A 17,066-nucleotide genomic window follows, 5' to 3' on the forward strand; every position below is an offset into this window, starting at 1 on the left:
CGAAATTTCGCACCCATAAGCGCAGTAGAAAGCATCTAGAACGAAGTTACTGTAGAGAACTTATTCAGGTAAGAGCAGGTAAGCAAGACGGGCGCCGAAACCCCCGCGGCCGCTTGCTCACTACTACAAGCAGGTTAATGCGGTTTATTTCTCCTGCGCAGATGTCTCAACGACGCAGAGAGTGTTGTTGTGGTTGCGCGGCAATAGGCACATCATTGCAGATGTAATCGCAAGCATCAGGGTTCAATTCAAGTGAAATCGTGAAGGCCAAATGCGCTGGAGATGGACGAATCCTCGATCCCAACGCAACTGGAAGGCCTGATCATATTACTGTCTGACGATGAGCGACCAGCGCTTGTATTACATACGTCTCGACCCTGGCGAATAGCCTACCGGAATGCCTCATTCCTGGCTCTCAATGCTGATGAGCATCTCGTCAACGAATGGGTGGCCGTATGGTTTGACGACTCAGATACATCTGGGAAGACATCTTCGTTCAGGCCTGCTGGCTTGTTTCAAGGGAAAAGTTGGATCAGTAAGAGAATTGGGGATCTCGGATATACCACCGTGTACTGCACTTCATTAGACAGCAAGCAAACTCCACAAGATGCGGAACATGCTACATCTCCTCCACTTGAGATAACCGTGTCTAGAGGACAGGAGTCTCGTATGGACTATAGTAGCGATAGGATCAGCGATTGGTCATTCGACTGGATACGATATTCGTACAACAGCAGCGACGACTGGCTTCAGTTCATGAGGGCTTATAAATGGGAGAAAACAGCACTTGGGCCGATGCACAACTGGCCATCTGATCTTCGTCGTCTTGCTGTCTATGCCCTCAGTTCACCTGATCCACGCCTGATACTTTGGGGGGACGACTTGCTTGGGGTATTCAACGACTCAGCCAAACAGATATTGGGCCAGAGATATCTAGCGTGTTTGGGTCAGCCACTTGCCGATGGACTCAGTCCTGCGGTTGTGGAGCAAGACCTAGACCATCTCAGACGATGTCTGACCGCTGGCACCTTCACTAAGGGAATCAATGCCGAATATATCCTGACCCGGTATGGTTTCGACGAAGAAGCCTACTTTGACTACCATATTTCACCATTGCCAGGAGATGATGGACGAGTTATGGCAATGGTGGTTGAGTTCCACGAGACGACCATATCCGTCATCAAGGAGCGGAAGGAAAAAGTGGCAACTGCGATGTTCAAGAAGCTCATGCACGTCCAGCATATCGACACGTTGTGGTCAGACCTTGTGATTGCTTTGACAGATCAACCTAAATACGTCTCATATGCTGCTATATACACCAATGGCGCAGATACCGAGGTCCCGGAGTCGTATCGATTAGGCGGCTTTGCTGGCGCTGACAGAACAGATCTTCCACAGAGCCTTGTCTTGCCGGGAGCCGACCAACCTCACGGTCTTGCAGCTACGCTACATAGGGTTGTCGAAGTCTCAGGTGTCACTGCACTACAAGCTAGCAAGGGGGAGCTTCCTGAAGAATTAGCAATAGAGATTCCCGAACGAGGGACTACAACCATTGCTTATGTGCTACCGATCGCCGTCAGTACGGACAAACATCCACTGGCTTTCATCGTTCTAGGGATGAATCCAAAGCTGGCATTGAGTAACCAAGACCGCTCAGGAATGAGTCATTTGCGTGATGTCGTTGTTGGTGCATGCGCAATTGTGGCAAGCCCTGAGAAGCACTCCAGTGAGCAGGACCTTGAGGCGCTGAATTTGGAACTCTCTCACAAACTACACCTTTCCACAAGAGAAACCCTGAGAGCGCAAGAGAACTTCCAAAGGATGGCAAAGTGGGTTCGATCTCACGTAATTTTCTGCCGCCAAGCCAAGTCAGTGCTAACGTATCATCTACAGGAACGCTCCTTTCGGAATGTTCACTTTTGAGCCAGACGGAACCCCAACTTTCGTCAACGAAGAGTGGCTGCGCTTGAGTGGATTTGACAGTAGGGAAGAGCTGAAGATATCCGCTTGTTCGGGCAACTTCTGGGACGATAGAATCTTCCCCGAAGATGCTAGCTACATGGCCGAACATTGGCAGATTGCTTTGACGTCCACAAGCCCCACAAAACATGAGCATCGAGTGCGACTTCCAGCATGGATGTCACCAGGAGCTGAGAGACAGTGCCGCTGGCTCGAGGCAACGGCATTTCCGGACCTCGATGAGACCGGCAATATTATCAGTATCAAAGGCTGGCTTGTTGACATTAGCGATCGTAAGCTCGCTGAGAATTTGATGGCACAGCGCCTCGAGGATGCCCTCGAGACCAAGAGAGCGTCAGAGGCTTTCATTGACATGGTTTCACATGAGATTCGAAACCCACTGTCGGCAATCCTGCAATTGGCAGACGGTATACTTACATCGGTCGAGTCTCAAGCAGGCAAGACTTCAGAGCAGGTCCTCGATGCCGCTCAAACCATCGTACTGTGTGCTCATCACCAGCGCAAGATCGTCGATGACGTGCTCGTGCTCTCGAAACTCGACTCCAATTTGCTGGTTCTGTCACCAGATGCATGTCGACCGCCTGACATCATCCAAAAATGTCTGAAGATGTTTGAGAGCGAACTCAGTCGAGCACAGATTGATGCGCATATGCAGATCGAACAAAGCTATCTAGACCTCGGACTCAGCTTGGTTGTCCTCGACGAGAGCAGAGTGCTGCAAGTCGTTATCAATCTTCTTGGAAATGCTATCAAGTTCACTCAGAGCTCAGAAGATCGCAAGATCACAATACATCTTGCTGCTCATCGATCTGTGCCCACGGGCAAAGAGTACGACATACAATTTGCTTCTCAACGGCGTAATCGAAGTTTGCAGGGCTCTCGATCCAACTCGATAAGTCAGAATGAGCCATCAGAGGCAATTTACCTACAGATCGCCGTGAAAGATACCGGCCGCGGGCTTACACAAGAGGAGATTGATAGGCTGTTTCAACGATTCTCTCAAGCTTCTCCGAAAACATATAAGAAATACGGCGGGAGCGGTCTAGGACTGTATATCAGTAAGGAGTTGACCGAACTGCAAGGTGGCCGAATTGGTGTGAAAAGTGAAGGGTTGGGCAAAGGTAGTGTTTTCACTTTCTATGTCCAGTCTTCACGCTCCGAAGCTCTATCCCAGAAAGTGAGTGTAGAAGCAGCCGTGGCATTGGAATCTGTGCAGAATGGTCGGCGGGAGAATAAAATCGATCAGGTGATCACGAAGACAAAGCGGACAAATCACGACATGACAAGTGTCAGCAGTCTTCACGTCTTAGGTATGTCGTGCAGCTGCTATATGTGAATATCCTCCGATCGCCCGCTAACGGACTTATAGTTGTCGAAGATAATGCGATCAACCAGAAAGTCATGGCTCAGCAATTACGTCGAGCAGGATGCACTGTACATGTCGCAAATCATGGTCTGGAAGCATTGGATCTGATCGCGACAACAAACCTCCAAGGCGGGAGTACGCCACTGTCTATCGTTCTAATGGACGTGGAAATGCCAGTAATGAACGGTATTGACTGTACGAAACATATTCGTCAGCTACAAAAGGATCACTTCATCAAACGCAGTGTGCCCATCATCGCGGTCACGGCGAATGCTCGAAATCAGCAGATCGCCAGTGCGTTGGGTGCTGGAGTAGACGAGGTTGTCACCAAGCCCTTTCGCATTCCGGAATTACTACCGAGGATGGAAGCGCTCGTTGCAAAGCTCGCTAGCGCAGATTGACCAGGGCTCGACAATATACTTGTACAAGTACTATAACATCATGAAGATCAGCAGCCGAAAGATCTGAGACAGATTATCGTGGTTCATCTATCTCTATAGGTGCCTCGAAAGCAAATTGGTACATCGCGATATACAAGAGACCGCTACAATAAGTCATGATTGGCCATCGAGATGTTTGTATGTCAGCCTCATAACATGACAAGAAGCTTGGTCGTAGACGACTCTGGGCCGCAGACTCAGGAAGGCTGACAGGAAAAAGACCTAAGATCGTCGTCCAAAAGACGCAAAGTGCGAGCGCCTGCGCCTCAACATTTGTGCTGTTATGCTCCTGAGAGCAAAACGTGTGGGATGGATGGCCAGTTTTGGCATCGACTGCGTGTCTGGTATCAATATATGGCAATGCCATCTTGATAGACTGTGACTCGACATGCAATTAGCATCGAATTTTGGGAGAAGGGAAAGAGCTGACAAGTTCGGCTCCGTCGTCGCCCACCTCAGTCACCCAAATGGAGGAAGAACTGTGCACACCAAGAAGCCTTCGCTCCACGAGAACGTTGACACGGTCCGCGAGGTATCTCACATCTGTCGTTCATCATCTCTTCACAACAATCTGTGCCAATATACGATTAATATCTCAATCAAGTCAGGGTTGAGTGATTAACAAAATGCATTTCTGATGCATCTGCACCATTTGTCTCCTAGTGTCTGCCATATCACGTGAATGCTCGACTTGCGTCTACTCCATCGCACCACATAGAACACAATCATCCCCTAGTTGCTGCCAGACGGTCTGTTTCAGCCTTGCAACAGGTAGCTTGCTTCGAGTCTCTGGACGGGCAGGAGAAACGACCACGCCGCCTTGTCCTAGCCATGTCGGCGCTATGGTGACAATAACAGAACTGACAAGTGCAGCATTATTTGGTGAAAGAAGAGCGTTAATGACGCCGCCACCACCTTCAATCATGATGCTTTCGACACCCATACTCCTAATGTGTTGGAGTATATCTTGCCAGCCTAGATCGGCCGTTGGCTCACCTCGCTGGTTCGAATCAATGACAACAAATTGACCGCCGACTTGCTGTAATAGGTTCACTGCGTCTGTTCTGGGTGCTCTCGTCGTGATGACCCACGGGGCTTTACCACGTCCCTGTCGTGCAAGGTTCAAGATCTTGGTATTTTCATTTAATTGCCACCGTCCTTGTGGATCAATGACAATTGGTCTTGGTTGACCGACGAGATCCTCACCCCCGTACCCGCCAACACCAGTCAGTCTGCAATTGAGGCTTGGATTATCAGCGATTGCAGTGCCAACTCCAACAAGTATCGCATCATGTCTCGAGCGAAGGTAGTGTGTCATGGCTTTTGACCGAGGGCCCGACAGAGCAGTCTGTACACCGGGAGCAATTGACAACGCAGAGTCTAGTGAGGTTGCAAATGTCAAGGTCACCCATGGCAAGCTAGCGTCCACGCGCGAACCACGTGGCACTCTCTGACTAGGCAGGAAGGACTCCAGGAACCCACGATCCTGTTCAGGGTAGTCTAGCTCATCTCTCGTTGTCATTTGCGCGAGTGCAGAAGACCTGGAAGGACGCTCGTATGTCTAGTGATACCTGATCCGATGCCAAATTGGAGCAAGTTACAGTAATATAATAAGGTGCTCGACATATTGCAGGTTTCCAAAACGCCCCGACGCTGCCAAGACGCTGGGCCAGGGTATATTGCCCGTTTCGGTCTTGCGGGACCACGTCTCTTGACGTCCGTTGATTCTCGTTACTCGTGAATATTCGATCGAATGCAGCAGCGTATAATATAACGTAAAGGATGGGCATATTGGCATGTCGGCCATCTCACAGGTCAATGTCGCACCACATGATTTATATCTGTACCGCATCTGCTGTCGATCCCTCGAACGCAGGAACTCTTGCGCAAAGTAGTATTCTTGTTGCCTTTCGGTCATGCGCCCTGCACTAGTATGGGAAGGGCTCTTCTCTATCCTACAGACCTCTTACTCTTGATGTCGCAGTCTCTCAACGCCACACAATTCCGCCTGCGCGGTCTGCTGCGGGGTCGAGCTTGGTATCCACTGGATCTATCTAAGCAGACTCCTGATCTGGTCATCTGTAATGCTTAATATCCGGACCTGCAGTAGTCTATTCGTCCACGGGCAAATTGCTATCAGGTGTACCTGGCCATTCATGCTAGTCATGCTAGTCTTCTCACACAAACTAGAAGTTACTCATTGACTTGGCAGTGGATCCAAGGATGTCTTGCAGTCTCCATCAACAATGTCACATACCCCACTGTCCTTGCTTCAGTGGGTCGTATTGGCTCGGAGGTAGTCTGCTGGTCACTTTCATAGGACAACACCTAATTCCCAGCAAATATAGGTGAGATGCAGGGGATGGGCGAGTCAGTACACAAGTGATCCTATCTTACTGCAGGTAATGTAGCAAGATGATCATCGACAACATTAGGCTGACCTGTGTACACCTCCATTGGCCCCTCTGGAATGCCGTACTTGCCTTTCGTAGAGCATATATCATACTGTGCCGTTGGAGGCTTGAATTGAAAAGTGCCTTTAGTTGTTCAATTTTTGTGTTTCTTCTTTCAAGCGTCCTTCATTCGCCCATTGATAAGACTCGATTGAGCATGTCTTTGACAACTTTGCTTCCTATCGTGATCGCTGGATTTGCAGTCCCTGCAGTGACGGCCCAGTCGTCCTTTTCACCTGCTCGTAGGCTGCCATCGCACCTTCTTGCTCAACTGATGCTAATCTATGGGCAGGACCGCCAGCCATTCCCATTGCGGTGTCAAGTCCTTATCTGAACAGGTAGAACAGATTTGTCTCTAGTCTACGAAAAAGTACTAATCAGTCTGATAGTTGGCTGAATGTTGGCTCAGATGGCGGTAATGGCGGTTATCTAGCTGGCGAGTGGATCAGATTCTGGACCGATCAAGTGACGGCTTGGACGGTAAGTAGATCTTGCTACTGTCGGCGTCGATCAGATTCCTAATTCATATAGGGTATCATCAGAGTGGACGGTGAGAGCTACACCTGGCTAGGCGCACCGAGTGAGCCCTTGAACACTGTGAATCAAAACTCGTTCGAGTACACTTCGACGAAATCGATCTTTGGTTTGTCTGTCAACGGCACGGTCGGGCTCAATGTCACCTTCCTGACCCCAGTTACCCCGACGGATCTTCTGAGACAATCGATTGCTGCTACCTACATGGATCTTGAGGTGTTTTCCATAGATGGTGGCGAACATGAGGTACAGTTGTATACCGATATATCAGCTGGTATTGTTGTGCCTTATCTACATATGACGAGCATACGCTGATATATAACAGAATGGGCCTCAGGCGATCGTAGTAATGCTGTCACATGGGATTATGGACTCACAGGGGATGTTGCATACCACCGCTTTCAGCGCCAGGTCCAGCAGGTCTTCACGCAGAACAACGACCAAGCTGAGTGGGGATCTTGGCTTTATGCTACCGAGGAGATAGACGGTATGACTTACTCGAGTGGTGCTCCCGATACAGTGGCCCGAGAAGCTTTCGTTGCCAATGGAACCCTTGATGATACGGAAGACACCAACTATCGAGCTATCAGCGACGATTACCCAGTCTTTGCTTTCAGCATTGACTATGGCAGTGTTGACTCGGCCGGGCAAAGCACGCTCTTTACCATTGCCTTGGCACAAGAAGAAGCGATTCAGTTCAAGTCAAGCGACGATCCTCCTGAGGTTCTATCGCCACTATGGACTGATACTTTCTCCGATGAGCTTGCTATGCTGTCCTTCTTCTATGGAGACTTCAGTGACGCCCAAGACGTAGCATCTACTCTGGACGACAAGATCACATCAGACTCTATTGCAGCCGGAGGTGATGATTACAACGTGATCACATCCCTTTCTGTACGACAAGCCTTCGCGGCAACACAGCTCGCTGGGACGAACGACTCGTACTACCTTTTCTTGAAGGAGATATCCAGCGATGGTGATATTCAGACTGTGGACGTTATCTTTCCCAGCATGCCCATCTTTCTATACCTCAATCCGGATCTATTGAGGAACCTGCTGGATCCAATCTTCATCTATACCGAAGCAGGGTCATTCGGCGAAGACTACGCTCTGCACGATCTCGGATTCTATCCCAATGCTACACAAGCCGGTACGGAGATGCAACAGCTCGAAGAAAGCGGCAATATGGTCATTATGACTCTCGCCTACGCCCAGAGAACAGGAGACACTGCATATCTGACACAACACTACGACACACTCGCCGACTGGACGACGTTCCTCGTCAACGACTCACTAATCCCCTCGAACCAAATCTCGACCGACGACTTCGCTGGCTCTCTAGCCAACCAGACAGACCTAGCCATCAAAGGCATAATCGGCATCCAAGCAATGGCGACCATAGCCAACATGACGAGCCACGACTCAGACGGAGCAAACTACAGCAGCATTGCCTTAGACTACATCACGCAATGGCAAATCCTAGCGATATCGACCTCATCATCAAACTTTTCTTCCGCACCGCACACGACCCTCAACTACGGCGCAAACGAAACCTACGGCCTGCTGTACAACCTGTACGCCGACGCCCTCCTGCAAACCAACATCGTGCCGACAGAAATCTACCAAATGCAATCAGACTTCTACCCGCTCGTGAATCTAGCCTACGGCGTCCCTCTGGACACTCGACACACATACACCAAGAGCGACTGGGAGATGTTCTGCGCGGCAGTGGCAGGTCCAGAGACAAAGGAGATGCTCATCGGGGACGTGGCGAGGTTCATAAACGAGACGCCGAGCAATAGGGCGTTGACGGATCTGTATGATGTGCGCACGGCGGATTTCGGCGTCGGTCCCTTTGTCGCGAGACCTGTTGTTGGTGGGCATTTTGCGCTATTGGCACTTGATGGGCCGTCGCCTTTGGAGGAGAGGAAGTGAGTTGTGAAAGGGGGAAAGGAGGCAGCGGTGGTGAATGGATGGATGGATGTCAAGCCTGCCTTTTCTCCCCTGTCTTTTTTCATTGCATCTCTGCATATGATCTTGAAACACTCGGTAATTTCTTTTCCATCTCTTTTATCTTCTTTTTGGTATAATTTTGAGACTCTTGCATCATCCGACATATAATAGTGTCCTGAATTCTCTGTGCTATTTCTTCCCACCTTCCTGTCTTCTGCAGGTGGCGGAACGATCGCTTGAATTGACATACAACATAACATGAATGCACGACACCCCAAAGATATATCGGCATGTCGATCACCGAGCAGGCAGGCGATGAAATCGAGACCATCTTGCTTCCTCCCTACTTACAGCTCCGTGGACACATGGCTTCAATAATCTCCAGCGAGTGACCACGCGACGACGCATGACCTTAATCGTCCACGTCACGTTGATGACATCAAGTACGGTATGTGAAAGCTCTGTGTCCGCTGATGGATAGAGACGGGCTGCATGAGATTAATACTGTGAGATGACTGATATATACAGAAAAGCTCTCTATGCGGTCAATGCTAATGCTAGGGTGATATGAAGAAAAGAACTCCCGAGATACCTGATTTGTAGGGAAAGATTAACAGTATGATATTTTGTTGCGTAGGTTCGAGTAAGGCATTTTCCGGTATAGCTTCGCGTCAATTGGTAAGTAGTTGAAGACTAGAAGAAGTAGGATGAGCTAGATCAGGCTCGCTCCGAGATTTCGTCGATCAGTTCCCAGTCCTCGTCGCTTTTCTCGTCGTCGGTGTCATCGGTCTTGTCATCACTCATGTTCTGAGCTGGGCCTTGAGCTGCTATGCGGTCGCTCTCGTCGCCAGCTTCATCGTTTCCCTCTTTCTCCATGTTCTCGTCCTCGTCCTCGTCTTCGCTTAGGTAGAGGCTCTCGTCATCACCGAGCTCAGAGATCACGTCTTCCGCTTGCACAAGCGAAGCACTGCGCTCCTTTTTCTCTTCCCTCAGACATCGCTCGTAGTTCTCTTTGATTTGATCGACATTCATGCTTTGTATTCCCGCCTTCTCCCATTGTGTCAAGAATGCCGCAATCGCGTGTCTCTTAGTGGCGTCCTCTCCTCCCTCTTCGACCACCTCTTCTCCTCCATTATGAGGATCATTGTGACCTTGTGATAGCCAGATTGCGTACTCGTGAACCGTTCCAGAAAAACCCACCTTGGTGCCAAGAAACCCAGTGGCGGTCGAGGTTAGGTCGGCGCCGGCCCAACATAGTTGTTTGACCGCCTTCAAGGACTTGGCCTGAACGGCAACGGATAAAGGCGTCTGACCGTCCTGGGCACGAGCGTTGACGTCCGCGCCCTGTTTGATGAGTTCTGTGATGAGGTCGGCATCTCCAATGTTATCGCTGTGGTTCTCTCCGTCGCCCAGATCTGCATAAGCGGCAGCCCGATGCAGTATAGTTCTGCCTCCTACTTGCTCGCATTGATTAACATGTAGAGCAGCATCCTTCCGGTCCCAAAAGATCATTTCGCGGAGGATGCCGTTCTGCGCAGCCTTTTCCAAGACAGATGGGGCGCGATAAGGGTCAGCACCGTGACCACAGAGCAGTCTGATCAGAGGTATGTTCTTGAGATGTACAGCTGCAGAAAGAGGATTGTGCAGGAATGGCTCTTCTCCGAAGCTATATTTGAGTTCTTCGAAGTACGTCGGCAGTGGAGTTTTAGGGAGAAAAGTTGGCGTCCCTTCTCTAGGTTGGTAATCGCAATACGTGTTTACATCCACATTGAATGGATTAAGCAAGAGATTGGCAAGTTCCATGTTCTCTGCTAGTATTGCAGCCAGTAAAGGCGTAGGATGATATCCAACACGGAAACCGTTCATATTGACGCCTCGTTTCGAGTAGATGGACTTAATACTGGCCACTTCGAGATTGTCATCTTCATACACGTCTGATAAATCGATTAAGGGAAGACCAATAAGCAGAGATGTGGACTTATGCCTTCGATGAAAAATGGCCATTGCCAGTAGGCGTTCAGTCGGAATGCCTTTCATCATGGTATACTTGCCGTAGTCCATCAGTAGGGATTCGACGACTTCTTCGTCTCCGCATACAATGAAGAGCTCCAGAAGCTGAAGGTAAAGACTGCCTGGTAGATTGCCTCCCGCCTCCGAAAGTATTATCATGACTGGAGACACATGCATGTGATGATGCTTTTCGTTGACTGACTGACATTCCATTCTACGTGTAGCATCATTATCCTGCTTTTGAAGTTGTGCCCAGACGATTGTTGCTGCAATGAGAGCATTTGAGACTTCTTCTTGATGGGGGCACGATCGTAGCAGAATTTTGACTATGTCGATATGGTTGTGTCTCGCCGCGAGCTCTAGGGCACCATTTGGGTGCGCACCGGAGTCCAAAAGCATCAGGAATATCTGGGAGTTGCCCTTCTCTGCAGCTTTACAGATCGCGTTGGACAATGAGACTTTGCGGTAATCGCCAACTTGTAGAAGTCTCTGAACTATAGCTGCTCTAGAGTTGTGAGCTGCAGCGATCAAGGCCCGACCGTTGTCGTCATTGGCACCTCGGCCAAGGAGAAATTGTAGGGTCCGCAAGGCTCCAGTCCGGGCGACAGTTGGCAATACATCTGTCAGAGCTCTTTTTCCGGTGTTGTATTTCCGTACATGTTCTTCAAGCAGGTCTAGCCTCCGATGAGTCGCAAAGATCTGCAACAAGTCTGGAAGTCCGAACGCTCCCCATTCCAAGAAGGCAGCCATGGAGACCTGATCATCACGTTCCAACGCTGCGATAAAGCCTGGTCTGATTGTCTTTCCAAAATCATCATTCGGGCCTCCCTCCTTTGTCAGTCTCCATCTGAAGATCATCATTACTTCTGCAGTTTGCGCTCGACCCTCGAGTAGGGCGGCACGCAGAGCACCGGTGATGGCGGTACGCCACCTATAACCAGGCAGTTCTTGCCCGCCCTTGGCCATCTCAGCTTTGATCGGTTTTAGTAAGAGTTCCAGGATCGGCACATTTCCATTCTTCGCTGCGGCTTTTATCGCGCTACTTTGCGGAAGTGCTCCGTTGTCGAGCAGGTACTGGACAAAAGCTAATGATCCGGTATTTACAGCTGTTGTCAGGCAGTAGTTGAGCTCATTCAGAGGTCCCACCATACGGTTGATGTCGGCTCCAGCATTGATGAGATGTGCCACACGCTCTGTATCTGCCACCTTGCATGCTTCATGGAGCTGGTCTCGTACTTTTTCCATACCCCCGTTCATGACACAGTCACTAGGTCGTGGAGTTACGTTCATCGATTCGAGACGGAAGGAAGTGAAACAGTGTATATTAGAGCGATGCAATGTGTTAAATCGGAACTAAAGTTCTATGAGTAGCAACCAGTACAATATCTGCTCTGAAAACTGATCGAGCTGTACACTAAAGTATGTAAGTGAATTATGGGCCACCCACATAACCAGAGACAGATATAATGTAGCATGAGTGATGGAAAGTAGTTGCCTGCAACCACGTCTTGGCATCAGGGACGCCACACCGCATGAAGGGCGGCTCGAGGGCGGGTATGCATTCTGAGCTAGCTTGATCCTTCTGACTCACATTTCATGCCACGGTAAACACCTACAAGTACAAAGGTCAGGACAGTTGTGTACGGGGCCTAATTGTCGAGCAGCGAGCATCGGTCTTGTCTACAAAGGTAATGCGTTTGCCTAAAGCCGTCGAAGGCAGCGTGTCCCCCGAGATGAACACCGGTGAAGCAGGCAAACCTATGTATACATACGCGTTTAACATTCCACCTTGTAGACAAACAGCCAGTCCTGTGAGGACATAACCTCATACGAGAAGAGTGCATTGGTCTGTCAATGTAATTCGAAGACTCGGACAGACCGCTTTCCACTGTCGCACATGAAGATGGATTTGTCCGCACGGGGGTTTCTCTTCTGAACTGCGAAATAATGATTGAGATGATTATCGGCAAGCTCGGACCGGGATGATTTGCTACCGCGACAGAGGTCGGCGGCCTGCAGGCTCCGAGATGCAATTAGAGTTTCGGTAACATCATCGTGCAGGTAAAATGGCTTGAGCAGGAAGATAGAGCAGGGATCTCCAAAGGTGCTTGATGTAGGCGGGTTATTTCTTGTAGGAACTTACTTCTCATGAACCAGAGTGTTTTGCTCTATATGTGTTTCTGAGATAACGACGAACATGAAGTCACGGTAGTACGCCTTTCTTTTTTCTCCCACTCTATCCGCATTAGGAAAGGAACATCGCGTCGCCATGTACTTGCCTCACAACGCCGGCGTTGGCGGCTTGCGCGCCAACACTTTGAGTATGGCTATGGTCATGGGTAGAAATGTTGTTACGGAGGGCACGTCGGTTTATGTTAATGCAGACGGGGATGCATCTCCATCCGGCGGCTGGTCTTCTCTTATTGGCATCATCACGGCCATTATTGGCAACGTCCTGATCTCTTTCGCGCTCAACACGCAACGATATGCGCATCTTCGACTAGCAAGAGAACGTGAACGGCAAGAGGATGAGGAAGATAAGAAGGATGCGGCAAACTACCTGTCTGATCAGAGCGAGATTGCCGAAGATAGAGCACACAAGAACCTGGACGTTCTCAATGGCGCAAATGAGGAAAGAGCAGGGAGAGAGGCTTCCGAAACGGATCCGCTGTTGCCATCCACGCATAGTCGGACTTCGTCCATGTCCCACGACTCGGAGTCCACCGTACGCCCGAGTAAGAAATCGCCTTCTGCGTCTTCTTCTTCGTCGTCTTCTGCGTCCACCAAATCGTATTTGCAGTCCCCAATATGGTGGTTGGGCATATCGCTCATGACAGTCGGCGAAGCCGGCAACTTTCTTGCTTACGGGTTCGCTCCTGCCTCAATCGTCTCGCCGTTAGGTGTCGTTGCTCTTGTCGTCAACTGCTTGATTGCGCCATGGATGTTACACGAGAGATTCAGGATCAGGGATGGACTCGGAGTCATCATCGCGATTGGAGGCTGCGTCATTATCGTGTTCAGCGCCAGCGATAGCAATCCGAAACTCGCCCCTGACAAGATATGGGATCTGATCACAACTTGGGAGTTCGAGACGTACCTCGGCATTACTATTTTCCTCATCATCGTCTTGATGGTCGGTAGCAATACTGAATTTGGTGAAAAGTCGATCCTTGTGGACTTGGGATTGGTAGGCCTCTTCGGCGGCTATACTGCTCTGTCGACAAAGGGCGTGGCGTCGTTGTTGTCGAATACGTTGTGGCGCGCCATCACGTTTCCCATCACTTACCTTTTGGTCGCCATTCTTGTTGGAACTGCGATCATGCAGATCAAGTACATCAACCGAGCTTTGCAGAGGTTCGATTCCACCCAAGTCATTCCTACCCAATTCGTTCTCTTTACGATTTCCGTCATCCTCGGTAGTGCAGTGCTATACCGGGACTTTGAGCGCCAGACTACTCAGGACGCAATAAAATTTGTTGCAGGCTGTGCACTCACGTTTTTTGGTGTATGGCTAATCACATCCGGGAGGAAGACTGAGAAAGACGACGACGAAGGCGAGGAAGATTCGCAGAACGGAGACGCAATCAATCTTGTGGACGAAACGGGACAACAGTCGGACATACGAGCACGCGAAGACGGCAAGCCTCGAATGCAGGTAGTGAGATCAGACACTCCATCGGTGGTCATCACATCCAACGACGCCGAGTCTTACCACGGGAGCTTCGTTGGTCCTTCCTCGTTTGTGGACCCAGCCTTCGCCGGAGGAGTGCCGACAAACATATCTGCAATCCACATCAAGTCCGCAGAGCAACTTCCAGCATCATCAGGAGAGGACGGCAGACCACAGCAGCCACCGAGAATGCACGCCACGACTTCTGCTCCTGTTTTACCTACAGCCGCCACACTGTCCTCCAACACCATCGAAAGACCGTCAACTCCAGCACGCCAACGCACCAGTCCCGCCCCAGAGACGCCCGTCCGCGCTGCCGGGTCCTACGCTCCTCGCTCTCCATCACAGCGACCTCCTCAACACCAAGACTCGAGCGAGGCGCAGCAACCGCACAACACGCCCGGCCGAAGGAGTATAGCAGACATCCTCCCGGGACCCCTAGTAGCACCGCTATCCTCCTCCCTTAGCGCAATCGTAGCCGACTCTCTGCGCCGCGGCGTCGATATCCACACGCGCCCACGCACAATGGAGCGCCGGCGGACGACGCGCCGCTCCGTGCGTCCCCAGCGCTCATTCGCAGCAGGGGACAATCTTGCTCTTCTCCATCCTGGCGCATACGGCGGTGGTCCTTCGGGCTCTTCTTCGTCCGGCGCCAGAAGGTATGACGGCGGCGGCAGCGATGGCGCCAACGACGACGGATTCCTCCCGCTCAGAATGACGACGTCGGAAATACCCAGTGCGTCCTCTGCTGCGCATGATCGCCAAGCTGCAGCGAACGGCCAGGCGCAACATGCCCAGCCTACGCGGGAGAGTATGAGGGGTAGAGAGCGGAGCTTTTCGGATTACTTCAGGTATAGTGCCAGACGAAGGAGCAGAGCGGACACGCTGGAGAGCGAGAGGAGTGAGCATTGAGAATGGTAGGAGAGACAGATGGGCGAAAAGCGAAGAAGCGTGGGGGTTCGTTTCATTCGTGTCTACTAGCGATTGCTTTTGGTCTTGGCTTGCCGTGTACATGTTTGTGTGTTTTTCGTTTCACGTAAATATGAGAATTATGGGAGAAGATATTTTATTTATACATATACAGTATGTAGGCACATTATTGTATAGGAACTGTACCAATTGCCTCGTCACCTTTTCCAATTCCCGTATGCTGTGGCTTGTGTCTACGGTTTAGCTGTTGGCTTTGTAGCCGGCAGGAAATCATGAAGTGGAGCAGAGCACGACGACCCAATTGTATACACACGACTATGAAGAGAGAATGACTATCCAGACACAAGACTCTGTCAAACAACCGAGTCTCACTAAAAACAACAAGAATAAACTCCTCCCCCCCTTGGTTATCAATCCCCATTTCGAGATCATAAAACGAATGTCCCAACCGCCATCCTCATGCCCTACAAATCTTCCCCGACCAACAAAACCAGGATCACCTGCGAACCCCCCCCCTTAATGCCCTCAAAGAGGACGTTTCAGCAATCAAGTTGCAGATCAAACCCCAGTGACAACCGCCAAAACAGTAGCGGTGGTCCTCGTGGTCGTAGTGACAACAACAGTAGACGTCGACGTGGTCTTGGTAGTCTTGGCGATCTTGACCCCCATTTTGACAGTATCAGCTTTGAACACTGCGTTCCTGGCCTCTTTCGTAGCCGCTGAGCTGGCTGTGACAGTAGTTCCTGAGGTAGTACTGGCCATGACGGATGATTCTGAGGTAGCACTGGCCAAGTGGCGAAGACCCTTCAAGTAATCGCTGCGCGACTTGTCGCCGGGACCGTCGGTGATGGGGACGTAGGCTTCGGAGAATGTTGTGGGTCTGGTGACTGTTCTGGGGCCGATGCCGTGGGGCATCAGGGGTCCGGCGCGGACATTGTCCGTGGTTGGGACTTCGGACCAGAAGCTGTAGCTTGTGTGAGATGTGGTGGTGGAAGTGGATGTCGAGTTGGAGGCGCAGCCAGAGGCAGAGACGGAGACAGAGGCAGAGACAGAGGCAGTGGTGGTAGGATGAGCCGCATCCCAATGCGCCCTAGCAGCACCAGAATGGATGTAAAGCCTCATGGAGGTAGGCACGCGATCGCCATGACGCAGGCGTCTCCTGGCGCTGAGATCGTTGATTGCTGCGACGAAGCCGGAGGCGAAGACGTCCTTTGAGGTCTTGCTCTCTGTAGGTTCAGCAACTGAAGAGGTTGGAGTAGTGGAAAGGGTTGGGGGAAATGGGAGGGAGCGTGGGGTGAGGACGGCTCTCCTGGCGCTGGGCTTGTGAAGCTTGGTAACGAAACCAGTTGCGAAGACAGCCTTCAGAATCGTCTTGCTTCCTGCAGGCAAAGTAGCCGAATCGGCGGAGAGGGATGGTGGGAAAGGAAGGGAGCGCGGGACGATTTCCGTAGTGCTGAGCTTGTGAATTGGTGTAACGAAACCAGTTGCGAAGGCGCCTTTGAGAGTCGTCTTGTTTCCTCCGCCCAACGTAGCTGGAGTGACTGAACTAGCGGAGAAGGATGGGTTTGCAGAGAGGGAGGCCCTAGAGAGGGAGGCCCTAGAGAGGGAGGCCCTAGAGAGGGAGGCCCAGTGGTGGGCGGTGCTCCTGGCGCCGAGCTTATGGACTGGAGTAACGAAGCCGGATGCGAAGACGGCCTTCAGAGTCTTGTTCTCTGCGGCTGGAGTAGCCG

The 17,066-nt window shown here is 50.9% G+C and overlaps 3 protein-coding genes across 4 annotated transcripts; 2 read left to right on the forward strand and 1 right to left on the reverse strand.

The window, feature by feature from the left end:
• Nucleotides 1-282: 282 nt before the first annotated feature.
• On the forward strand, nucleotides 283-3,747 carry AAFC00_006183 (uncharacterized protein; the record flags this gene model as incomplete). Of its 2 annotated transcripts, none has more annotated exons than XM_069348311.1 (3): nucleotides 283-1,829; nucleotides 1,894-3,290; nucleotides 3,350-3,747. In XM_069348311.1, 3 exons carry the CDS (start codon nucleotides 283-285, stop codon nucleotides 3,745-3,747), a joined length of 3,342 nt encoding a protein of 1,113 aa, XP_069197307.1. The 2 variants fall into 2 exon arrangements, with proteins under 2 accessions (XP_069197307.1, XP_069197308.1); XM_069346094.1 differs by having other exon boundaries at nucleotides 670-1,829.
• Nucleotides 3,748-4,483: 736 nt separating this feature from the next.
• AAFC00_006184 (uncharacterized protein) lies at nucleotides 4,484-5,308 on the reverse strand (the record flags this gene model as incomplete). The annotated part of the gene is made up of 1 exon (XM_069346095.1): nucleotides 4,484-5,308. One exon carries the CDS (start codon nucleotides 5,306-5,308, stop codon nucleotides 4,484-4,486), a length of 825 nt encoding a protein of 274 aa, XP_069197309.1.
• A 1,088-nt stretch (nucleotides 5,309-6,396) lies between these two features.
• On the forward strand, nucleotides 6,397-8,708 carry AAFC00_006185 (uncharacterized protein; the record flags this gene model as incomplete). Its single annotated transcript, XM_069346096.1, has 5 exons — nucleotides 6,397-6,481; nucleotides 6,532-6,577; nucleotides 6,629-6,719; nucleotides 6,771-7,047; nucleotides 7,099-8,708. 5 exons carry the CDS (start codon nucleotides 6,397-6,399, stop codon nucleotides 8,706-8,708), a joined length of 2,109 nt encoding a protein of 702 aa, XP_069197310.1.
• Nucleotides 8,709-17,066: the final 8,358 nt, after the last annotated feature.

This window comes from Neodothiora populina, assembly GCF_041146345.1.
Source record: "Neodothiora populina strain CPC 39397 chromosome Unknown canker_contig_7, whole genome shotgun sequence".
Lineage (NCBI taxonomy): Eukaryota > Fungi > Ascomycota > Dothideomycetes > Dothideales > Dothioraceae > Neodothiora > Neodothiora populina.